General features: G+C 46.4%; 1 protein-coding gene across 3 annotated transcripts in view; it reads left to right on the top strand.

Moving 5' to 3' along the window:
• The window catches only part of ATP10A (ATPase phospholipid transporting 10A (putative)), a 215703-nt gene that overhangs the window by 168859 nt on the left and 20245 nt on the right, over positions 1-26599 (top strand). For all 3 annotated transcript variants that reach the window (XM_049905514.1, XM_049905513.1, XM_049905515.1), the window contains 7 exons: positions 1691-1943; positions 5906-6123; positions 7517-7711; positions 10655-11213; positions 19146-19249; positions 19335-19461; positions 25973-26157. In XM_049905514.1, coding sequence (XP_049761471.1) covers positions 1691-1943; positions 5906-6123; positions 7517-7711; positions 10655-11213; positions 19146-19249; positions 19335-19461; positions 25973-26157 — 1641 coding nt within the window. The remainder of the gene's footprint in view (positions 1-1690; positions 1944-5905; positions 6124-7516; positions 7712-10654; positions 11214-19145; positions 19250-19334; positions 19462-25972; positions 26158-26599) is intronic.

Genomic DNA, 26599 nt, shown 5'->3' with positions numbered 1-26599 from the left:
CATATTCTGCCAAGAAATTCTTCTAAGTTCTGCATCTGGGGGGACCACAGATATATTTGCCTAAAATGTTGCACTTCATTTTTGCCCCTAATTTATCAGTAGGTTCATTTCTTGGGTGGTTTTCAAGTTAAAATTCTCCTTTGCTGTTCTTAGAATTCGTATGTCTTTGAGGGCTGAGTTTTGATCACCATTTTTGTTTGCTTTTGTTGTTCATTCAATTACTTTTTTAAAACATTTTTTTTTTTTTTGAAGAATCTGAGATTTACAAAAAAGTTGCAAAGAATAATACAGAGAGTTCCTACGTGCCCTTCACCCAGCTTCCCCTGGTGTTGACATCTTAAGATGCCAGGGACGTTGTCAAGACTAAGGAAGCAACGTGGGTGCATTGCTATGAACAAGCTCCAGACTTCACTCGGGTTTCACTAATCTTGTTAATGTGCTTTTTTGTTCCAGATTCAGTTAAGAATATCACATCCTTTATAACAATAATATTATTATTGTTATTATTACAACAATGTTATTATTATTACTACTGTTCATTCATGTGCTTGCTCAACAATGCCTAGTCATTAACTGAGACTCTGTGTCCAGAAAGACCAGTTAAGGAGTGGAGAGGGACCCAGAGCCCTGAAGGGATGAGAAGAAGCAGTGAGGGTCACCGCCAACCTTCTTGGGAACAAACAGGGTATCAAACAGAGGACATTTGCCCAGCTTAAACCCTGATGGCGTAGTGGTTAAAAGCTACAGTTGCTAACCAAAAGGTCGGCAGTTCAAATCTACCAGGCGCTCCTTGGAAACTCTGTGGGGCAGTTATACTCTCCTAGAGGGTCGCTCTGAGTCCAAATCCACTTGTTGGCAAAGAGGGAAGCTCTGCTGCCTCTAATCTTAAGTGTTTCAAACAATAGAATTATATATGTAAATTTTATTCTAGCCTTGAGTTAATGCCATTCTAGGTATTCCCTCAACACCTGTAAGTTACCGGAGAATCTAGTTAGTTGGGGTATGATATCCTGAGCCCATACCCATCACTTCAATACTATTACTCTACCAAAAAAAAAAAAAAAAAATGTAAACATTACTTCTGTGGACTCAAATTATCAAGGCATAACTATGCATACTTTCTCAAAACCGTCTTCCTTTTGCTCTGTATTATATACGAGATCCCAGAAATTGCCCTTCAACACACAGACAGCATCAGAAAGGCTGTCTTTCTGTGTGAGGCTGCTTCGTGAACTTTGGGGTGTGTCAGAGGGGGTGCAGAAGCTCCCTGTTGGGGAGAGCACAGAGAAAGCCCAGGGCCCCAGTGCCACTGTGGGGTGAGGTGACTTTGCTTATGAGGACTCTGACTGTACATTGTGTTTTTTTTCTCCTTTCTTTCTTTCCTTTCCTAGCTTTCTCAAGTACAACTTAGTAATACAAAAGCGCTTGCTTCTCTCCAAGCTATCATATTTCCAGACAGAGAGTGGAGTTCTGCTCTGCAGCATCACCGTAGGCTGTCCTTGCTTAACCTCTTTGCCAATATTCTAGTACTTTCCCACTATTGACTCTAAACCATCCTATTTAAGCTTTGAAAGGTACAGTATAGCCCCTACTTATTTGTGGTTATAGTAATTTGTTGTTTAACTAGATTAGACTGTTCTGAAGCCCCCATCCTCATGATAATTCATGTCTGTGTGCCTTTGTCTTCTAGGTTTTGATTCCAATTTCCTTGTACGTTTCCATTGAAATTGTCAAAGTGTGCCAAGTGTACTTTATTAACCAGGATGTAGAGCTGTATGACGAAGAGACAGACTCGCAGCTGCAGTGTCGAGCCCTGAACATCACAGAAGACTTAGGGCAGATACAGTATATTTTCTCAGATAAGACGGGCACATTAACTGAGAATAAGATGGTTTTCCGAAGATGCACTGTGTCTGGAATAGAATATTCTCATGATGCAAACGGTGAGTCTGGGAGTGGGGGGCAGAGTGTTTCTATGCTGTCTAGACAAGAGAGCTGCTGCTGTATTCAAAGCTGCATGCACACACACACACCCCCACATCACACATAACCACAGACATGTACTCACATACCATGCACATCATACACACATGCATACAACACACACACATACACCATAGGCATGTCACACACCCAGCACACACATTGCATACACATACTACCACCACCATTCACACACACATCACCACACACACACACGCACATACCACCACACACACGCACATACCACCACACACATACACTACCATCACCACACACCACACACTACCACACACACACCACCACACACACATGCACATACCACCACACACATACACTGCCATCACCACACACACTACCACACACACCACACACACTACCACACATACACCACCACACACAGCACACACACCACCACACACACCACCACTACACACACCACCACTACACACACCACCACACAACCACACACACTACCACACACACACCACCAACCACACACACACCACCAACCACACACACACCACCAACCACACACACCACACACGTGCACATACCACCACACACATACACTACCATCACCACACACCACACACACTACCACACACACACATACACTACCATCACCACACACCGCACACACTACCACACACACACCACACACACTACCACACACACCACACACACATCGCCACACACACACTACCACACACATACACTACCACACACCACACACACTACCACACACACACCACACACTACCACACCCACCACACACATCACCACACACACATACTACCACACACATTCACTACCATCACCACACACACTACCACACACACCACACACACTAAAACACACACACCATCACACACACAGCACCACCACAAACAGCACACCACCACACACAGCACCACCACACACACAGCACCACACACACACCACCACCACACACACCACCGCCACACCACCACACACAGAGCACCACCACACACAGCACCACCACACCACCACCACACACACCACCGCCACACCACCACACACACAGCACCACCACACACACCACCACCACACACACACCTCCCCCGCACACACAGTCTCCCAGGGGTTACTGATTTTTAAGGGAGTATATTTTTTTTATAAGCATAGATATGGCCGTCAAAATGACTGTGGAGTCTGAGGTGAGGCCCTCTTGTCAGGCTGGCTTCAGTGTCTGGGGGTGATGAAAACCAGTATAAACACATGTTTTCTGCCAAACAAATGCAGCAACCAAACAGGACCCTCTTAAGGAGCTCACTTGTGAAGCTCCAGATTGCTTCACTGCCATATCCAGAGGCAAAGAGACATTTCTGTTTTCACCCATCTGTCCTCTTGTCATCAGCTGAAAGTTCTTGGAAGGGCGTTGAGTAGTTCATGCTTCATTCTTCTCCTTGGACACAGTGTCCGTGGGAGCTAAGAAGAGATGAATCGCCTCATTTTTGATTATCCAGGAGTGTGTGTAGAGTTTACTACTAGCTAATAGGTTTGATGAGCAGGTGAGCAGTCCTTCAACGACCACAACCCCTGCCCCCGTGGCTGTGCTGCCTCTTTGAATCTCAGGGACCCTCAGCTTCAAAGCTTTGGTGCAAATGGAGCTGGTGCCCAGAGCCAGGAGAGGTGCTGTGATAAGGACCCTGTGCCACAGAGCACTTCCAGAGGAGTACCCCACTCTATAACCAGGGTCACTCTCCTTCCTGCAGCAGCATCTGAGAACCCCAAAGAAACCACATCAGGAAAACAGAAAGAAATGTAAAATGGGGGGACAGGTGAAGGGATTGATAAAAAAGAAGCTGTTATTTAGAAAGACTTGGCAAGAAGGACCTGTTGGAAACATGAGCTTTGTATGAGTTTTGTAAAAGCAAGAATTATCATGACATCCATTAACTTCCTCCTTATACAGTTAAAGCAATCATATTAAACAGAGGCATGGGAACTTGTGCACTTTGGTTAATGTTTTATTTCCCACCCAAAATACGATGTTCCATCCGTTTGACCTGCCTCCTTTTTCCTCTCCATCCCCTTCTTCCCTCTCCCTCCCTCTTCTCTCTATCCCTTCCCCCACCCCCTTTCCTCTCTCTGATGGGACTTTCCAGGGGAGTCTCTGCTGCTGGAATTGGAAGTTCCTGAGTTACAAATCCTGGCTTTAGCAAGTGCTGGGCTTTGTGAGTGTGGGTGGGTGACTTCCCCTTCCTTAGCCTTGTTTCTGTCCTCTCCAAAGAAATGCATGTTGAGAGGTGATGAATAGGAAGGCCCAGCGCACAGAGTACTCAAAAAACAACTCAGTGCCATTGGGGCTGCAGAAATACTGTTTGCATGACAGACCCCATCATGGCACTCCTTGGATCCTGAGCCCTCAGCTGTCCCTTTCACGCCCTGTATCATGACACAGGAGACCCTGGCGGCACAGTGGTTAAGAGTTGGCTGCTAACAAAAAGGTGGGCAGTTTGAATCCACCAGGCTCTTCTTGGAAACCCTATGCGGCAGTTCTTCTCTGTCCTGTAGGGTCGCTATAAGTCGGAATTGAATTGGTTGCAACCGGTTTTTTTGTTTTGTTTTTATCATGACACACGCTCCTGCCCACTCTGGGCCTGCCGCAGAGCTTCTTAGGAAAGACTGGCTGGCAGTTAGGGAGCCTCATGAGTAGTCTTGTGGCTACTCATCTGTGATGAACAAATTGTCTTAATTGGGCAAAGCCAGAAAAACTCTCACAGAGCCATCCATTAATGGGCCCAGCAGTGCCGACACATCTGTACACGTGGTATACTGTGCAGTCAATATGGTGACAGGAACTGTGCTCAGCAGCACCACCAAGGCCTCTGTTATGGATTCAATTGTGTCCCCCCAAAAGAGAGGCCGAAGTGCTAACCTGGTGCATGTGACCTTATTTGACAATAGGGTCTTTGTAGGTGTTACCAGTTGAGTTAATGTGGGATCACATTGGGGTAGAGCAAGTCCTAATCCCATCTGAATGGTGTCCTTGTAATAGAGGAGAAAACACACAGACGCAGAGGGAAGACAGCCCTGCTATGCTGCAATTGCAAGCCAGGGAAGGCCCAGGGCTACCAGAACTGGGAGAGACAAAGAAGGGTCTTCCCCTGGAGCCTACGGAGAGAGGGCATGACCCTGCAGATGCACTGAATTTGGGCTTCTGGCCTCGAGGACTGTGAGAGAATGAGTTTGTCGTTACAAACTACCCGCATGCGGCATTCTGTTACAGCAGCCCTCAGAGACTAATGCGGGCACAGAGCTTCTCAGGGGGCTTCACTTGTCGGTCAGACCCTGGCTCCAGCCCTGGCTCCTTCCTGTTCCTTAGTGCTTCATCCATGGGAGAGACGGGGCCAAGTGCAGGTGGTGCCTTCCTCCCCAGCACAGGTGCTGTGCCAGGTACTCTCATAGAGTGAGGGCGGTCTGCAGTGGAGCCCTCATTTCTGTGCTGCTGGAGGGGAGACACACAGCATCTCTGGGATAAAAGGCAAAGCCTTGAGCCTCCTCGGTCTTCCCTGCCTTCCCTCAGCTGCTTGTCTACCCAACCTTTGTGTCCCAAGGCCCTAAGTGAACAGAAGGGACTGTCTGTGAGAGTCCATCTCTGCCTATACCTGCTTGCTCATCTGAGAGGGTGGGTAGTCACAGTGGCCTCACAGATAGGACCTGAGATCTGGCGCCCACATCCTGGGTGCCAACTCCCAGGTCACGTGACTGTAGCAATTTCCTTACGTTTCTTTGTGAAACGGGGCTGTGAGAGGGTGCAGTTAGATGACAGTGTCCTGGCCCTCAGACGGTGGCAACTCTTATGAAACCAGGCTTGGTGATTGGGTTGGGATATGGTGACCGCGCTGGGCAGCCTCACCTTGTGTCCTCACCTGGCATCATGCTCCTCTCCCCACAGCCCGGCGCCTGGCCATGTACCAGGAGGCAGACTCAGAGGAGGAGGAGGTGGCACCCCGGGGCACCTCACTGTCCCCGAGAGGGAGCATCGGGAGCCACCAGAGCATCCGGGTCACGCACAAGAGCCAGAGCACCAGGTCACACCGGCGCATGGGCAGCTGGGCCGAGGCCAAGAGGGCTAGCGTGCTGTCCAGACATACGGCCTTCAGCAGCCCCATGGTGAGTGGTGTGGCCTAGGGCCGGGCAGGATGGCAGCTTGCCTGCGTGTGGGCCAGAGCTGGGCCTCATGGCATCCCTTCCCAGTGCCGTTTCCTGGCTTCATTAGAGGGTCTGTATTTCAGAATGAAAAGGAGATGTGGCTGGGGGCGGAGGGGTGGGGGAGGCTTGACTCACTGGCTGTGGCTTAGTCAGCAGCAGTATTTTCTGGCCAGTACCTTCTCCCCACAATTGTGCCATTTCCAAAACACTGGCCAAGGCTTCTAAGGGCAGTGGCTGCCAGTGAGCCACCCAGAAAAAGTGAGAGGGAGAAAGCCCGTCCTGCCAAATATATGGATGAAACCACAGAACAAGGTGGCGTGCTGAGAGAGCAGAGCCAAACAACAAAAACGTATCTAATTAGGTGAGCCCACAACCGATAACACTCCATTCTTCCTGACTTTGGCATCGGCCCAGACACTGTGGATATTTCCGGAGTTATGATCTCTAAGGAGTCCTTTTGGTTCTAAAATGGTTTAACAACAGATGGACAGAATCCATTTTACTCGCTATGTGGCAGCTCGTTTTATGTTCTTCTAAACCCATTTAAGAGCTGCGATTTAAGAGGCGATCTGGAATGCTGGGTGCTGCTCCGCAGGTGTGTACAGGGCACCGGGAGAGGGCGCTCACACTGGGCAAGATGGAGGCTTTTTTGGGACAAGTTTTCTTGGCAACAGTTTAGCAATGTGGTTCAGGAGTATTAGAAATGTTTTAACTCTGACCTAGAATTTAGTTATTCAGTCAAAGATCTATGTTCAAAGAAGTATATCTGTGTGTTGTTCACGGCAGCAAAACAACGAGAGAAACTTAAATATCCAGTGATAAAGGAGTGGCCAAATGAATTATGTTACTTCTATTTTAAAAGGTGTGTTTTCAAATAATTTTTAAAGGCATAGGGAAAATGGAAACTGCCAATTTGTATATGTAATATTTGACTATGTAAAATTTTAAATGTATAGAAAAAAGACTGGAAGGAAACACAGAAGCCTGTTTTTCAAAAAGTCGTTATTGCTGTGTGGTGGTGTGATACAGATTGGTTAACTTTTCCATATTCTTTCTGACTTTAGCAAATTTTTTCTAGCATATGTTATTTTATGATAATATATATTCTTAGATGCCTTATTTTATAACAAAACACGTATACTTTATTATACATAATAAGAATATATACATTTATCTGATACATGTTAAGCAATTAAAATTATATATTATATAAATTTAAAATTATACAATGATGTTACTTATGTACCTGTATGTGTGAAGGCATGTTTACACCGTAAAGTCAAGTCAAATCAAGCATCAAGAAGCATGGTAGGTCCCTGGGTTAGACTCATCCTGGGCTTCCATTTTCTTGCAGGAGAAAGACATCACACCTGACCCCAAGCTCTTTGAGAAGGTGAGTGAGTGTGCCCGGTACCTGGCCGCCACACAGCACCAGGAGCACCCGCTGGCCCACCTTTCGCCCGAGCTCTCCGACGTGTTTGACTTCTTCATTGCCCTCACCATCTGCAACACAGTGGTCGTCACATCCCCTGATCAGCCGCGACAGAAGGCAAGTGCAGAGCAGCATCTCCGCCACCCTTGCCTTCCTGACCCTCACAACCATTGGTCAGCCTTCCTGGCATGTGCTCCTGTGCATACATGCAGGGCCCTGCTCAGCATGGCCTCTGGGGAGCTTAGCATGGAACGACACAGTGCTATTGTCCAGGGGTGTCACAATAGGCTGTGGGAGCGCAGGGGGCTGAAATTGTGGCCAAGTGTGGGACAATAGACCTGGTCTCCCTCCAAGGCTGGGATGAGGAGCATGAAGCAGGGGAGTGCAGGGGCCTTGGGAAGCCATGCCAGCCTTGTTGCATCCTCATGGTCTGGCCTCTACTCCACACGACTCCCCCAAAATGCAGGGTCTCAGACTCATACACAAGTGAGGTCACTACCAGGGCTAGGAGCCCAGATTCAGTAGATGCCAAGACATGGGTCCTGACTCTCCTGCTGACCAACTGGGTGACTCCAGGCAGAATCCCCCCTCCCTGTGCCTCAGTCTCCCAGTCTGTGCCATGGGTTGTGTGGGGAGGACTCCTGGAATGGGCTCAGCTTGGAGTATGGCACATAGTGTGTTTGATGCTAATAATAGTACCAGCGTTCAGATTCAAGGCAAGGGGAGTGAGACTCAATCTGAGCTTACTTAGGGCGGTAGAAACATTCTAATTCCCAGGTTAGTTTTTGTTTGTTTCAACATTAAAGTTCTCTCTGAAGAGAGTGAAGGCTTTATGCATGAAGGTATCCCCTTTAACCAGAGTGCTCTCAGAAAGTCTTCTGAGTGGGCCAGTGTGCGTGGGCAGTGCAGGGAGTATGGAGGTGTGCACCGCAACGCCAGACAGCTTTAAGCAGATAAAATCAAAGGTTCCAGGGTGAATGTGGGCTGCAGGCCTGCTCCCCTGGCCCTCTCTCCTGGTAGCTCTTCCAGCCAAGGCTTCACAGAGAAGGAGGGAGGCATTAGGAAGGGATGTGGGATGAACCCCACCCTCTCTGCTTCAGGCAGCAGCAGCCTGTCCCATCTGTCTCACTTCTTCCACACTGGCCAGCTGAGGGCCCTGACCACTCAGATTCCACAGGATCTGTCCACCAGCCCTGGGCCATATCAGTCAGGGTTCTCCAGAGAAATGTGATCATGAGGCTGGCAAGTCTGAACTCTGTAGGAAGGTGGCGGGCTGGAGATGCAGGCCAGATGTCTATGTTAGTTAGAGTCTTGGTACAGAATTCCTTCTTCTCCAGGAAACCTCAGGTTTTAATCTTAAGGCCTTCAACAGATTGAATGAGGGCTACCACATTGTTGAGGATAATCTTATACTCGGCTGACTGTAAATATTAGTCGCATCTACAAACTACCTTCACAGCAGCAGCTAGATCAGTGTCTGACCAAACAACTGGGAACCATAGCCTAGCCAAGTATAGGTGCCTTGTCACATTGGCCCCTATACACACATCTCCTTGAACCAAAAACCAAACCAGTTGCCATTTCTGACTCAAGGCGTCCCCGTGTGTGTCAGAGTAGAACCGTGGTCCACGGAGTTTTCAGGGGCTGATTATTTGGAAGTAGATCACCAGGTATTTCTTCCAAGGTGCCTCTGGATGGATTCAAACCACAACCTTTTGGTTAGTCCTTAAGCCTCACTTAGCTTCCAAAAAAAAACAGTAACAAAACCCTACTTCCGCCTAACATGATGCAACTATCTTTTGTAAACTGAAAATGCACTAACCCCTTTCCTAGAGAGGAGCAAAACACTTGGGTGACATTCACGCTTCTCCTTGATATCCTGTAACTTAAATACTATGGTGAAAGGTGAATACATCTTATGTTTTATGATGAGAAGAGACGTGGCTCAGAGGGCATAAGGAAGCTGTCTCCTGCTGTGCGCTGAGCTCTCAGCCACCTGGGCAACCCTCTCCTGGACTCTCAGCAGCTCCACCACCTGTGCTGTATATCTCTGCACTTTCCTTGTTCTAGCGTGCATCCTCAGAGGGTGTCTGCTGTCCAGATTAGACCATGTTTGACAGCTCCAGGCAATGTTTTGATTACAAGTAAGAGACTGCAGACGTAACAGAGGCGAGATCTGGAGGCCCCCTCTGCTTGAGTTCTGTGCAGGGAACAGAACATCTAATCACCCAAGATCACCTGCAAGTGAAGATGTCTCATGGTGCATGTCTGCCCCACATACATGTGAGCTCCACGTTCAGGGCCAGCAAAGCCAGTGGGGCTGCAGTGCAGGGCCCACATCTCTTGCCTGGCCCTAGGCCATGCCCCCCTGTGCCAGGCAGAGAAAGCCCTCCTTAAGCCTTTTATGAAGGCAGAGGGACACTCAGGAAGAGGATGGTATCAACAGGCACCACCAGCCCCACACTGCTCTGCATCAGTCGAGGGCCTCATTTGTGGCTACCCTCACAATCACGTCCTGAGAGAATGGATACTGCATAACCTTTTTTTAATAGATGTTCTTTCTTAGGGAGTCCCTGGTGGTGCAAATGATTGGCTACTAACTGAAAGGTTGGAGGTTCAAATCCATGAGAGATGCCCCCAAAGAAAGGCCTGGGAATCTAATTCTTAAAAATCAGCTGTTGAAAACCAATGGAACCCAGTTCTACTCTGACACACATGGGTCCCCATGAGTAGGAACCGACTGGATGGCAACTGGTTTTTATTACAGCAGTTTCAGATTTATAGAAAAACTGCAGGAAGTACCAAGAGCTCCCATTGGCCCCTTGCCCCCTGCACACTGTCTAACCTTTTTCTAAGTGGAGCAGAGAGGTCAAGAACAGTCTCAGGAAGGGGTACTGGCTCTGGTTGCCATGTTCAAGGTGGCACCAGAGGGGTTGTGCTGATGCTCCCACCAGGACATTGAGGCCAAGCCCCTGTACCTGCAGCACTCATAGGAGTCACAGTAGGGCCCCTCGGTGCACGACGCCTACCTCACCTGCCCTCGGATTACCTCTCTTCCAGGTGAGGGTGCGGTTCGAGCTCAAGTCCCCCGTGAAGACCATCGAGGACTTCCTCCGCAGGTTCACACCCAGCCGCCTAGCCTTGGGCTGCAGCAGCATCGGGAGCCTGGCCACCAGCAGGTCATCCCACAAGTCAGGCTCCAGCTTCCTGTCCTCCCTGTCCAACGATAGCACGCTGCTCCAGCTGGAGGAGCAGCTGGGCCCGCACGGGCCAGCTGTCACTGACAATGGTTTCCACGGCCAGGCAGCAGCGGGCTGGGCGCTCAGCGGCCGGGAGGAACACGAGCTGCGCTATGAGGCAGAGAGCCCCGACGAAGCTGCACTGGTGTACGCGGCGCGCGCCTACAACTGCGCGCTCGTGGACCGCCTGCATGACCAGGTGTCAGTGGAGCTGCCGCACCTGGGCAGACTCACCTTTGAACTGCTGCACACGCTAGGCTTCGACTCCATCCGCAAGAGGATGTCGGTGGTCATTCGGCATCCTCTCACAGACGAGATCTATGTCTACACCAAGGGTGCTGACTCTGCGGTCATGGACCTCCTGCAGCCGTGCACCTCAGGTACCTCTTGGCAAACCCCCACCAGTTCCTTCCCGCTGGGGAAGGTAAGGTGCACTCAGAATCTACTCACAATGGTTTGGTTTCGGTTTGCAGTGTGCCCAGAGGCATTCCATATGACTCCAGTGTTGTGATACAGGAATTTGAAACCACTGGTTGCAATGGGTGGAACTTGAGCCTCCAGCTACAAATGTCTTTGGGACTTAGGAGGGAAGTGCTCACATCTATGGGCCTGCACTGGTGAAAGGAACCTGGTGCCCCTCTACCTCCTTACTGGGAGGATGGGAGGTCTGCACATCCCACCTCTGGGGGAGAGAAGTGGGAAGGGAGGTGGGGAATGTCGTTGACAGATGGGTGGTAGGTCTCCTTGGCTCCTGCCACCTTGCAACCTCAGCGTGGCCAGGCAAGCAGCTGTCCAATTTGCCCTATCCTGAGAACAGCACAAATGCCTGTGAGAATCTGTGCACTGTATAAGCCCTTCCTGAGCTCTGGGACAGAATGAGGGAGTAACACTAGTCCTTGAGGCCCCTAATCTAGTGCTAAAGGAAGGGATTCCCAGCACACTCAGCCGTGGAAAAGCACATTGAGGATGTTTGCAAACAGGCAGTCCATTATCCCTTCATAGGTCTGCTGCCTCCAAAAGGCAGCTGAGCTAAATGTGCAAATGCATCTCTGAAAATAGTTTGGAGGACCTTTCCTAGTGCTAACCAAGTGGAGGGAGGATCCCCCCAGAGTGAACTCAGAACCCACTTAACGTGCTGTTTCTGCATTCCGAGAGGCTTTACTCAGAAACTCAATTTTTGTTTATATCCATACCAAAAAAGAAACAATTATGGGAATTATCCTAGCAGGTTCCATTGACTGCAAAGAATTCCAATTGCCCTAACCCACCAAAGAAAAAAAAAGGTTGCCGTCGAGTCGATTCCAACTCATGGCACCACCGTGTGTGTCAGAGTAGAACTGTGCTGCACAGTGTTCAAAATGGCTGATTTTTCAGAAGTAGATGCCAAGACTTTCTCAGACAACCCCTGTGGGTGGACTTGAACCTCCAGCCTTCCACATAGCAACCAAGCACTTTAACCTCGGTAGCACCCAGAGACTCAGTTCTAGCCCGAAGCTTTGCGTTAAACACAATGTAATGGACTTCTGCGTTTCAGGCTTTACCCCGTACCACAGGAATATATACGGTAGAAGACCAGGACCAGTTCTGCATGCAAAGGCCAGGAAGGGGTAAAGCGAGAGACCCCCCTCACTGCAGAGGAAACAGAAGCAACTGAGGGGACTATGACAATTGATGACACTTTTATTTTGCTAAACAATGTATTTTTTGAGTAAAAAAAAAAAGTCAAACTCAAAGACAAAAACCAAACAAGAATCTTATCACAAATTCTCACTAACACCAGTATTTCATAAAGAAAAATGTTTTAGCATGCCCTTCTTACCTCACCCCTTAATACTAGGACATCCCAGAATAATGGATGCATTTAAATTGAATAAATTTAGCATTATGAACTGCTCACTATATTCTCCCTGCTTTCCTCACAACTTACCTAAGTGGTAAGAATATTATGGGAGCCTGTACCTCACTGCTAAGGGGCAGAGGGGCCATGGCAGAGAGAGGGAACAGTAATGACAGTCTAGCCCCTAGGAAGCACCCCCCCCCAGCTTCTCTCGTGCAGCATCTGCAAGGCAGGGAGACCCTTTATGGGGTTACAAGAGCCTGCGGGCACTGTGGGAAGGCAGCAGCACCCCTTCCCCTTCTCTGACGAAGAGTCAGCCTGATGGTCCGGGTGGGGTCCCAGTGTGGGCTCGCAACCCTGCAGCCTCCCCATTGCCCCACACCTGTCCTGAGGGTGGCCTTACTGTTAAGCCAGCATCCTCTGCCCGCCATCCAGCTGGAGCTGAGGGTCCCTGAGAGAAACTTACCACCAATATTGAGGCAGCTGCAAGTCAGGAAGAGCAGGGCCCGAAATCCGCTTCATGTGGAAGAGATGGGTGGGAGGAGGACATTGCTGTAGCTCTTGCATTATTAAAGCCCTGACATGGATGGGGACAGATTAGAAATAAGGTATTTATTTATATCTCCCCTTCCTCTGGGAATTTTTGAGCAGTGTTTGAAGTCGGGTTTTGATAAGGAAGTTTGACATGAAAATCATGTAAACATTGGGCAACTCAAGAGTCAGGAGATTTAGAGGCCCCAGGGGTTTCCCAGACAGAAGCTGTAGAAGGGCTATGTAGGTCCTAGGATGGTCCTGAAGGTATCCGCTGGTGACACACCGAGGCGTGATGCACCAATTATTCAGGGGGATTACCACTCCTAAGAGATGTGCAGAAAAGGAGACTGACTGAGAGCGAACTCTGCCCCTGAAGGCGGCAGAGGTGTGGTTTAACCAGTCGCCCTGGAGCCTACCCAGGGACTCCACAAAGGGTACTTTTTTTAAATAACAGCTCATTTTTACTTTGAATTCTGCATGAAAACTTGTGTACTGTTTGCAACTAGTGAAATAGACTTCGGATAAAACACAGATGTTTCCCAAGTGCCCCTGAGAGGCTGGCTCTGTAATTGTCTCTCTAATTTTATTGAAGGTGGTTGGAGTGAATCACAATAACCAAGAACGCTCTTGTGAAATTCCTGTTTAATTAATTACAACAGATTCTGGCCTCACATGCCAACTTTGCCACCAGCTGGCATGAAGCAGGAAAGTGGGGATGCCTATTCCTTCCTGGCTCCTGAACATCTCACTTTTCCTTCTAACAAGCATGAACATATGTGTTTTTCGGTTCTCCCTCAGGGTTGTTGACCCCAAGAAATAGTGGTTTGCGGAAGGCGTGTGACCTTGCCATGAGCCACCCTTTGGTGAGGCTCCTAAGTCAGCCCCCCATGCAGGTGTGGGGGATGCCTGGCAGCTGGCAGCTAATCTCTTAAATCAGCTAAAGGAGACAAAACTCTTCTTGATTTTCTTTCTAAACCAACATTTGAAGTGACTAAATCAAATTAGACTTTTTATCCCAATACTTTCTATCTGTTGTTTTGAGTGGTAGGAATTGACTCAACTGCAACAAGTTTTTTTTTTTTTTTTTCCATTTCAGTGTAGCAGTTCCAGTGTTTTCTATTTAAAGCCTGAAACCACAGGGACCCCTTTTGTGTCCTCTCTCTGCTTCACTCAGCTCATTCACTTCACCTTGTCAACATTTGCTGCTACCCTCACTATGACTTTGTTGACATTATTATTATAACACTGCTTCTAAGTGATAAATAGGATGGTCCAAACCTCTGTTTTTTCCCTCAAAAACTTTATATTTTGATATTTCACATAGGTTTTAGTTGTTTTTAAGAGCCTCCTTTTCAGTTTATGATGATAAAATATTGTAGCAATTACAATATTTTCAAATGCTTTTCATAGTTCTGCCCCACTTCCTTCCTGTTCTCTACCCATCAAACACTCATGAAAACACACACTCAAACACACACACATACACTCATACATACGAACACAAGCACATGTACACAAACACACTCAGGATGTGAAGAACACAAATATTTTAAGAATAAAATCATAGGAACATGTAGACGTCTAAAATATTATCTTAGAATTTAAAAATGTGGCGTTCTCTCCAAAACATCAAAATGTTACAAAGCATCTTTTCTGACCATAAAGCCATAAAAGTGGATCAGTAACAGGAAAAGCAAGGGAAAAAAATCAGATACATGGAAACTGAACAAAACCTTGCTCAAAAACTGTTGGGCTATAGAAGAAATTAAGGACGGAGTAAAGAAATTCACAGAATCAAATGAGAATGGAAACACATTCTACCAGAACCTTTGGGACACAAAAAAAGCAGTGCTCAGAGATCAATTTACAGCAATAAATGCATACATCCAAAAAGAAGAAAGGGCCAAAATCAAAACATTAAACCGACAACTCAAACAAGTAGAAAGAAAGCTGCGAAAGAAGCCCTCAAGTGCCAGAAGGAAGGAAATAATAAACATTAGAGCAGAATTAAACGAAATAGAGAATGCAAAAACAATTGAAAGAGTTAACAAGACCAAAACCTGGTTCTTTGAAAAGATTAACAAAATGGATAAATCACTGGCCAAACTGACAAAAGAAAAACAGGACAGCAAGCAAATAACACTAATAAGAAATGAGATGGACGATATCACAACAGACCCAACTGAAATTAAAAGAATCATAACAGAATACTACGAAAATAGTACTCCAACAAATTTAAAAACCTAGAGGAAATGGACAAATTTCTAGAAACACACACTACCTACCTAAAACTAACACAAACAGAGGTAGAACAACTATAAATAAACATAACAAAAGAAGGGATTGAAAAGATAATTAAAAAACTCCCAACAACAAAAAAAGCCCTGGCCCTGATGGCTTCACTGAGGAATTCTACCAAACTTTCAGAGAAGAGTTAACACCACTACTACTAAAGGTATTTCAGAGCATAGAAAAGGATGGAGTACTCTCAAACTCATTCTATGAAGCCAGCATAACCCTGATACCCAAACCAGGTAAAGACAGCACAAAAAAGAAAATTACAGACCAATACCCCTCATGAAAATAGATGCACAAATCCTCAACAAAATTCTAGCCAAGAGAGTTCAACAACATATCAAAAAAAATAATTCACCGTGACCACATGGGATTCATACCAAGTATACAGGGGTGGTTCAACATTAGAAAAACCATCAATGTAATCCATCACATAAATATAACAAGAGATGAGAAGAACCACATGATCTTATCAATTGATGCAAAAAAGGCATTTGGCAAAGTCTAGCACCGATTCATGATAAAAACCCTCAGCAAAGTAGGAGTAGAAGGAAAATTACTCAGCATAATAAAGGGCATTTATACAAAGCCAACAGCCAACATCATCCTTAATGGAGAGCGTCTGAAAGCATTCCACTTGAAAACAGGAACCAGACAAGGATGCCCTTTATCATCACTCTCATTCAACATCGTGCTGGAGGTCCTAGCCAGAGCAATTAGGCTACATAAAGAAATAGAGGGCATCCAAATTGGTAAAGAAGAAGTAAAAGTATCCCTGTTGGCAGGTGATATGGTCTTATACACAGAAATTCTTATACAAAGAAATCTTAAGAAAGCTACTGAAACTAAAAGAAGATTTTAGCGAAGTATCAGGATACAAGATAAACATAAAAAATCAGTTGGATTTCTCTACACCAACAAAGAGAACTTTGAAGAGGAAATTACAAAATCAATACCATTTACTGTAGCCCCCAAGAAGATAAAATACTTAGGAATAAATCTAACCAGAGACATAAAAGGCCTATACAAAGAAAACTTCAAGACACTACTGCAAGAAACCAAAAGAGACCTACATAAGTGGAAAACATACCTTGCTCATGGATAGGAACACTCAACATTGTGAAAATGTCTATCCTACCCAAGTTATTTTTTTTTTACCCAAGTTATCTACAGATATAATGCAACCCCGATCCAAATTCCAGTGACATTTTTTAATGAGATGGAGAAACCAATCACCAATTCATATGGAAAGGGAAGATGCCCTGGATAAATAAAGCATTACTGAAGAACAAAGTGGAAGGCCTCACACTACCAGATTTTAGAACATATTATACTGCCGCAGTAGTCAAAATAGCCTGGTACTGGTATAACAACAGATGCATAAACCAGTGGAACAAAATTGAGTATCCAGATGTAAATTCAACCACCTATAAGCTGCTGATATTTGACAAAGGCCCAAAGCTGTTAAATGGGGAAGACAGTCTCTTCAACAAATGGTGCTGGCATAGCTGGATATCCATCTGCAAAAAAATGAAACAAGACCCATACCTCACACCATGCACAAAAACGAACTCAAAATGGATCAAAGACCTAAATATAAAATTTAAAACGATAAAGATCATGGAAGAAAAAATAGGAACAATGCTAGGAGCCCTAACACATGGCATAAACAGAATACAAAACTAACAATGCACAAACACCAGAGGAGAAACTAGATAACTGGGAGCTCCTAAAAATCAAATACTTATGCTCATCGAAAGACTACACCAAAAGAGAAAAAGACAACCTATAGACTGGGAAAGAATTTTTAGCTATGACATCCGATCAGAGTCTAATCTTGAAGTCTACAAAATACTGCAAAACTTCAACCACAAAAAGACAAAGATATGAACAGGCACTTCACCAAAGAAGACATTCAAGCTGCTAACAGATACATGAGGAAATGCTCACAATCATTAGCCATTAGAGAAATGCAAATCAAAACTACAATGAGATTCTATCTCATTCCAACAAGACTGGCATTAATCCAAAAAACATAAAATATTCAATGTTGGAGAGGTTGTGGAGAGACTAGAACACTTATACACTGTTGGTGAGAATGTAAAATGGTGCAACCACTTTGGAAATCAATTTGGCGCTTTTTTAAAAAGCTAGAAGTAGAAGTACCATACAATTCAGCAATCCCACTCCTTGGAATATATCCTGGAGAAATAAGATCCATCACAGGAATAGATATATGCACACCCATGTTCACTGCAGCACCGTTCACAATAGCAAGTAGATGGGAACAACCTAGGTGCCCATCAACAAATGAATGGATAAACAAATTATGGTATATTCACACAGTGGAATACTACGATAAAGGACAACGATGAATCTGAGAAACATAACATGGATGAATCTGGAAGGCATTATGCTGAGGGAATTAGTCAGTTGTAAAAGGACAAATATCTTATGAGACCACTACTATAAGAACTCAAGAAAGGTTTTAAACACAAAAGAAAACATTCTTTGATGGTTACAAGGGTGAGAGGGAGGGAGAGGGGAATTCACTAACTAGATAGTAGACAAGAATTATTTTCAATGAAGAGAAAGACAACACATGATACAGGGAAAGTTAGCACAACCGGACCAAAAGCTAAGAAGTTTCCTGAATAAAACCAAAACTTCAGGGGACAGAGTAGCAGGGGTGGGGGTCTGGGGACCATGTTTTCAGGGGACATCTAGGTTAATTAGCATAACAAAGTTTGTTAAGAAAATGTCCTGCATCCCACTTTGGTTAGTGGCATCTGGGGTCTTAAAAGCTAGCGAGCAGGAGAAAAGTGAGGTGCAGAACTCAAATCCTAGTAAAAGGACAGACTTAATGATCTGACTGAGACTGGAGGGACCCCAGAAGACATGGCCCTCAGTCTCTCTGTTAAGCCAGAACTAAAACCTTTCCTGTAGACAACTCTTCAGACAAAGAATAGACTGGACTATAAGGCATAAAATGATACTCGTAAAGAGCGTGCTTCTTAGTTCAAATAGATCCAGACTCAGACTTATTGCCGTTGAGTCGATTCCAACTCATAGCGACCCTACAGGACAGCGTAGAACTGCCCCACTACGCCACCAGGGTTTCATTCAAGTGGATACACGAGACTAAATGGGCAGCTCCTGTCCAGAGGTGAGATGAGAAGGCAGAAAGGGATAGGAATTGGTTGAATGCACATGGGAAACCTGGGGTGGAATGGAGGAATGTGTGGTCACATTTAGGGACAGCAACTAGGGTTACATAACAATGTGTCACATAACAATGTGTGTATAAATTTTTATATGAGAAACTAACTGAAGCTGTAAACTTTCACCTAAAATGCAATTTAAAAAAATAAATAAAAATAAAAATGTGGCCTTCCCCCTGGGAGCTGAGCCAGAGGCTGGAAGGGCAAGATTTCCTGCCCAGCACCTGGGAATCGCGCTGTCTAGAAGGCCGCCTAGTTCAGTGGTGCTAAGCTGCTGGCCCAGAGGAAGTAGAGCTGTGCTAACTTCACTGCAGAAGAGTTTCTGAAGAGGGCTTGCAGTCTTCAGGCATCAGGGGCAGCCCTAGGGCATTCTGCAGGCTCCGTTGTTCTCACTTATCAGCATTTCTGCTCGTACTCCCACCTAGATGATGCCAGAGGAAGACATCAGAAGAAAATCCAAAGCAGAACTCAGAATTACCTCAACCTGTATGCAGTGGAGGGCCTGCGAACACTGTGCATTGCCAGGAGGGTGAGTGAGGGCTTCGCTCTGTAGGCTCCTGGGGTGGCTGGGTCCCTCCCAGTCTCTGATGGCACTAACGGGGCACTTCTAATAGGTCCTGAGTAAGGAGGAGTATGCCTGCTGGTTACAAAGGCACATGGAAGCAGAGTCCGCCTTGGACAACAGAGAGGAGCTCCTCTTCCAGTCAGCTCTCCGTCTGGAGACTAACCTGCACCTTCTGGGTAACTGCTTGCTGTTGCATGCTGAGTCTGCACAGATGGCTTGGGCGGGGGGGTGGGGTACAGTCAGTGACTGTGCTGTCATTGCTGGATGGGTTGAGAAGCCACCCAGCTTTTATCTGATGTCTCCCCTCTGGGCAGTTTTCTTCTGTGGGACTCCACATGGCCTTGCTGGGTATCATGCCAGCAGCTGACCCACCTGCCCTACTGCAGCATCACAGACATCACTTTCCTACCAAAAACAATGAGTGAGGAGACGGCCTCTCAGTGCCCGATGGCTTAAAAGAGTATCCCCCCACCCCCCGCCCTGGGCAGCTGAGAGGAAGTGTTGGACCCCAGAAACTATTGCCTATTGTGTCTTAGGAATATTTCCCAGATTCACCTTGGATGAAAAGGAAACAGGCTAATTCACTAAAATGTGTCCATAGTTACTGTTTGTGTTAATACATTTTTTTAAAGTAATTCACTTTATTTTTGTTGTTTCAAGAATATACACAGAACATACACTAGTTCAACAGTTTCTACATGTATTATTCGGTGACACTGACTACAGTCTTCGAGTTGTGCAACCATTTCTCACTCTCCTTTTCTGAGTTATTCCTCCCCCATTAACATAAACTCACTTCCCCCTTAGTTTTCTATCTAATCATTTGAGTTACTGTTGTCAGTTTGATGCTATATAGAGAGATCTTAAAAGAGGACAATGCTCAAGGCAGACATTCTTTACTAGTTAGGCTGAACTGTTGTTTCGTTTTAAGAAGACTTCGGGGGATATTTATGGTTTAAGGTTGAAAGACTGTCTCAGTGCAATAGTTTCAAGGGTTCATTCATCCAACCTTCATGGCTCCAGAAAATCTGGAGTCCATGAGGATTTGAAATTCTGTTCTACATTTTCCCACTTTTGATCAGGATCCTGCTATAGAATCTTTGATTAAAATGTTCGGTAATGGTAACCTGGCACCATCCAATTCTTATGGTCTCATGCCAACGGGTGCAGTTGTTCATGGAGGCAATTTGACACACTCCATTTCCTCCTCCTATTCCTGACTCTTCTTCCTCTTCTGTTGCATTTGTATTTTTTAAAATAGTTGTGGAAGTACACCTGAAACTTTGTGTGACATGCACAATGTGTCCTCACAAGGGGTAAGTTGTGAGAATTCTATACATAGCCTACCCCCTATCTGGTTTTGCTGTGGGTCAGATGGTACCTATGAGGCATAGAACGGCAGGGAGTGCACCTCCTTCATATGACACAGAAAGGCTGTGATTCACTTTGTCCTATTCCCTGGGCAAAGGAGTTGGGGTGTTGTATACGTAGACATTATATAGACATATCTAAGGTAATATGTAACTGAGCTTAATTAATATTATTTGCATATATAATAGCATAATATGTACCACATGGAACCCTGCTGGTGTAAGTGGTTAAGCATTTGGCTGCTGAACAAAAGGCCGGCAGTTCGAATCCACTAGCTGCTCCTTGGGAACTCTCCTGGGCAGCTCTGTTCTGTCCCGTAGGGTTGCTATGAGTCGGAATTGACTTGACAGCAATTTTTTTTTTTTTTTAATGTGTACACGCACACACTTTATGTAATATTCTGTTTTGCCTAAGACATCTCACGGGAGGCCATGTACTACTCAGAAAGCCCCAGGATGTAGAGGCCCAAGGGTATAAGGAGCAGTATCACTGGGTGTGAATTAAATGAAACAGTTCAAAAATGTCCTTCTTTTAGGCTTCCAGTTGCTGTTGAGTCGACTCCAACTCATGGCGACCCTACATGGGTCAGAGTAGAATTGTGCTCCGTAGGGTTTTCAGTGGTGATTTTTTGGAAGTAACTCACCACACCTTTCTTCCAAGGCTTACCTGAGTGGACTCGAACCTCCGAATTTTCAGTTAGCAGCCAAGCGCATTAACCGTTTTCACCGCCCGGGGTCTCCTTAGGCTACCAGGCTTTTATTTCCTGAACTAAGGTTGCTCACATGGATGCAGACTTGTGGAATGGGAATATGGCCGGCTCTCTCTCCCAATGCTGGCCTGCCTGTCACCTCTCTGACCCTCTCTAATCCCTTCACTGCCTAGAGTTCTCCCCCTGGGATAGCTTTTCTTCCTGAAGAACTCCACCGTCTTGAATGGAGTGAGATCTGCCTCCTGGTGCCTTTTCCCAGTGGGTGCTGCCCCACCCTCAGGGCAATGCGGAGGAAATCTCTTCCCTTTCCACAGGATGAGACTTTAATCATGAGGACATGACTGTGAGTCCTCAGCTATGCCTGCTCACAATGTGGGTGTCAGTCACTTTGACCCTTCCTACTCTCAGCATCTGAGGGTCCTGGCTCTGTGTTCAGTCCTGACCCTGCCACTCACTGCCCACAAAAGCCTGGGCAAGTGGCTCAGTCCATTTGCACCTGTTTCCTCACCCGTTGAGTGGGGATAATAATACTGATGTCAGCAGGTTCTGCAATGCGGGGAGCCAGCACTCGGCAGAGGGTGGGGAGGGATCTCTGTCACTGCTTCCCCGCCGATTACACCCTGGCTGGCCTCTTCGTACAGATACTCTCTGGCAGTCTGGCATCCTTCACCTCCTTTGGCCTGGATGCTCTATCCCTCTTAACATGTGCTAAGTTTTTAGCCGTCCTAGTACTCCTGAGGCTCACACTGAACTTGAGATCAAATCAACCTGCCTCTCCAGGTGTTTTTCACAGGAATAATGTCGTAGCTTGGATTCTGTCATTCTCACTTGGACAACTACATACACATCTAAAAGCAAGGTTTTATATTATCCGTGTTCCAGTTCTTTCTGCTGGGGTTGGGTCAGTGCCCTGGTTCAGAATTCTGGTGCAGGCAGTTCCCTCTGGGGGTGTATTAAAATGGCTCTCAGGTGGGTTAGTTAAGAGACCGCTGTATTGCCCCACAGAGGGTGCCTGCAGTGTGCTGGAAGTGGCTCATACCCATTGGCCAATGCCCACTAATAAATTTACAGGAGTTTTGCAAGCCTTCTGATACCATGTCGGTAGGTTGAAATCAGCCAAATTGGGCATATTTACACCATGGAGATGGGCAAATGCAACAGATCAGCCCCCTCCCCCAAGCCAGTTGTTAAACACTGACCATCCTCTACCACCTGGAGTGTCTGGTACACATGCTGAGGCCTGAGCTGAAGAATATGAGAGTCACTGTCTTATGTTACCCATAGCCATATCCACAACAGAGCACTGGCGGGGTCTGTGTTTCCATTCCTCAGCTTCATTTTTGAGAAGAGGGAAGTAAGCCAATAAAATTTTAATTTTCCAAAGGCAAATGCCTGTTTCTAAATCTTTTCACTTAGGTACTTGTGTGATATAGCCTCAGAGAACCACAAATTAATATCTGCAGCAGAAAGGATGAACATTCACTCTATGTTCTTGAAATTCTCTTTTCCATGATGTTCTGGCCAAGAACCTAAATTCAAAGGACAACATTCTGTCTACCTTCCCCAGTGTTCTTGATAATTTATCTAAATGTCATCTTAAACTCTTCAGTTAATGGAACCCCCGCCCCCTGCCAATTAAAAGTCACCGGGCATCTGAGCACAGGGATCCATGACGACCGTGGCTTGACTCTGACCTCTATTAACTACCCTCATTGTGATGCTCGAAAAAGCTAGCTCTCCCAAGGATCACGTCACAAGGAGGGTGGAGCTTACTCAAAGTCGCAAATGTTATTTTACAAACAAGTTACCTTGGATAGCTGAAGAAAGGGCTGTTACTTCAGATTTTGTTGATCCTTGATATGTCATAGATCATGCTGAAACTGACATACTTTCTGTAACTGTTCCTAAGTTCATCAATACCCTGTGCTTGATTCAATCTCGCACCATTCTATGGGTGAGGGTCGGTAAGGGACAGCAGGAGCCCTTTGTGTTGGTCCTTAGCCTCCCTGCTTGCCATCTTGGTCAGCGTCTACCAGGTGGCCCTGGCTGAGTGGCTTGAAGGCCCTTTCTTCAGGGAACCACAGTCTCATGAAGGGGAGGACAACTGGTTTTCATTTGACACTAAGTACTGAAGTTATAACAGAGGCTGACAGTATGGCTTGGAGGTTTAGAGCATGAGCTTTGGAATCCAAACTTTGGGGGATCAAATGCTGTCTTTTTCTTGCTAACTCCACCAACCTGACCTTTGCTTTCCACGTCTGTAAAGTGGGGATAAGCGCAGTACTCATATCTTAAGGATTATGTTGGTGCCCTAGGGCCACCGTAACAAAGTACCATAGAGCACATGGTCTAAACAGCAGAAGTTTATTGTCTCACATTTCTGGAGGCTGGGTGCCAGAATACAGGGAGACAGCAGGGCCATGTTTTCTCTGAAGGCTCTAGGGGAAGATCTTTTCTTGTGTCCCCTAACTTCTGGTAGTCCCAGGCATTCCTTGGCTTATGGATGCATCCTCACAGGCCTTCCTTTTTCTGGCTATCTCTCTGTGTCTCTTATCCTCTTTTATAAGGACATCGTCCAGATTGGATTAGGACCCACCCTACTCCAGTATGACCTCATGCTAACTTAACAGATAACATCTTCAAAGACCTTTTTTCCAAACAAAGTCCTGTTCCCAGGTACAGGGGTTAGAACGTCAACTTTTTTTTTCTTTTTGAGGGGGGAATGCAATTCAGTCCATAACAGGGAGGTTGTGAAAATTTCGGCCTGGCAAATAGTAATCAGTCAAGGTTAGCCATGGTTATTATTTCTATAATCATTATTATTGTCATTAAGTATGAACAAGGTACTGTGAACAGCCAGAGGCAGGCCTGATTGTCCCCCCTTCTTTCCTTGGAGATCAGAGAACAAGTCACAGCAGAAGTGGCACTTAGCATGAGGGGAAAGATATGGACTCTATAGGGTCTAGAAGGTAGGGAGCCAGAGACCAGAGCACATGTTTTGTCCTACTGCTGGGGCCAGAGGGCTGGGGGAGGGAGAATGTCAAGGTCAGGTGCCCTCTCAGCTGCAGGGGTAGCCAGGGACATGCTAACAGGCAGCATGGAGCATTCAGTGGCTGCATTCCTAAGTAGGCCTGGTCCCCACACCCCAGCCTGGCCCCTGGCCCATGGGCACTCTGCCTTAGGGTTCAGAGCAGAGAGCAGCTTGGGTAGACCATCCCCTCCTCCTTCCTGGGCCCTTCGTAAGTTCCCACCTAGCTTTCTGGGTCCATCCCCCAGGTGGGACGCAGTCAATGTCTAACATGTAGCACCAGCTACATGAGATGGAAGAGAGAAGAAAGGCCACTTGCCCTGAGGGGTGTCTGGGGAGCTAGTGATGTTCTGTTTCTTGAGCTCAGGGCTGGTTACACAGGTGTATGATTTGTGAAAGTGTATCACACAGAATATTTAAGAACTGTGCACTTCTCTATGTGCATTATACATCGAGGAAGAGTTAAGAGAAAAAGAAACGATTCTATCACTTCCCTGCCCCCACTGCCATCCAGTTTTGTTCCAGGAGAAGGGGAAAGGGCACCCCAGCACAAAGGACAGGCTGGCATAGAGAGGCAGAGCTGACAAGGAGGATGTTGAAGCCCAGGGGTTTGATGGCCACCCTGGGCTTCTGGAGCCAGAAAGTCAGAGCTCATTTCACCAAGCTTTTTAACAGCCGAGAGCACAGAGGCGGGCCCAGAGAGCACATCTCTCATTTCTTCCTCTGGACTCTGGAGACCAATACAAGGAAAAATTTACCTCTTCTCTTTTGTGGAAAAAGCATCGTCAGCACAACGTGGCTGTGAAGGAACAGTGGTCTGGTAGCAGCCTGCTTAGGTAGCTGATTGTGGAGAATATACATTTTGGATTTCATTCACCAGAAGATTTATACTGGATGGGAAGTTTTTGAAAACACTGTTATCCCTCAGAATATGATTGTTTCCTTTTGGTTTTAAAGTTATCTGTCAAATTCTGTGAGCTGCATGGATCGACAGCATGGTAGCTGCAGGCAGGTCCTTGTCCTGCTGTCCAGTTGGCCTCTGACTCATGGTGACCCCATGCAAAATGGAACAAAATGCTGTCTTGTCCTGTGCCATCCCGGTGACTAGTTGTGGATCAGACTGTTGTGATCCATAGGGTTTTTACTGGTCACATTTTTGGAAGCACATGGCCAAGCCCTTCTTCCTTGTCTGGGTGGTGGCTACTCATGAGGTGCATTGGCAGGGAATCAAACCTGGGTCTTCTGCATGTAAGGTGAGAATTCTACCACTGAACCACCACTGCCTCCTAATAGGATGTTAGTTAGGAGGAATCTGAGGTACTTTGTTATAAAAACAGTGAAGGGTGCTCAGGGACTCACAGTTTTTCCTACCTCCTCTCAACTGTGTCACACTGAGAGAATGGTTTGAAGCGTCCACTAATGTCCTGACACACTGAATCATGAAATAAGGCTTGCTGTCATCAAGTGGGCACTTAGCAGGTAGAGTGGACAGAGGCGGAGTTGGGCCAGGCCTGGGAGTGCTCCACAGTCTGGTGTGTGGTGAGGAGGGGCTCATTCATTCCCTGGTGCACTCAATCAGGTGCCACTGGGATCGAAGACCGCTTGCAAGATGGAGTCCCTGAAACCATTGCAAAATTGCGCCAAGCCGGCCTGCAGATTTGGGTCCTCACCGGCGACAAGCAGGAGACAGCTGTCAACATTGCTTATGCCTGCAAACTGCTGGACCAGGACGAGGAGGTCATCACATTCAACGCCGAGTCTCAGGTATGGGGATTTGGGGGAGATCCCAGGCCAGGAGGCTGCCATTTGGAGCAGCTACTGTGAGCAGGATGGTGGCCTCCACTTTCTCTTTGCACCTGTATTGAATTCCTGGAGCTTGGAACCTACTTGTCACTGAATTCAAGGTGAGGCCTTTAAGGGCGTGTCTGAACATCAGTGGAATGCGCACGTGGGCTGTACCGATGCATAGTTCAACCTGCTTCTCTCTGATATACCACATCCCACTTGGCTGTCATGTCTCTTTAGGCTCCTCTTGGCTTTGATGGTTTCTCAGACTCTGGTTTTTGATTATCTTGATAGGTTTAAGGAATACTCGTCAAGTATTTTGTAGAATGTCCCAATATTACGATGTCTGATGTTTTTTCACATAATTAGACCAGGGTGATGGGTTTTTTTGGGGAAGACCACAGAGATAAAGTGCCATTTT

Source organism: Elephas maximus, chromosome 13 (assembly GCF_024166365.1).
Source record: "Elephas maximus indicus isolate mEleMax1 chromosome 13, mEleMax1 primary haplotype, whole genome shotgun sequence".
Classification (NCBI taxonomy): Eukaryota; Metazoa; Chordata; class Mammalia; order Proboscidea; family Elephantidae; genus Elephas; species Elephas maximus.
The sequence above is the reverse complement of the archived record's forward strand: the minus strand, read 5'-3'. Positions and strand labels throughout refer to the sequence as shown.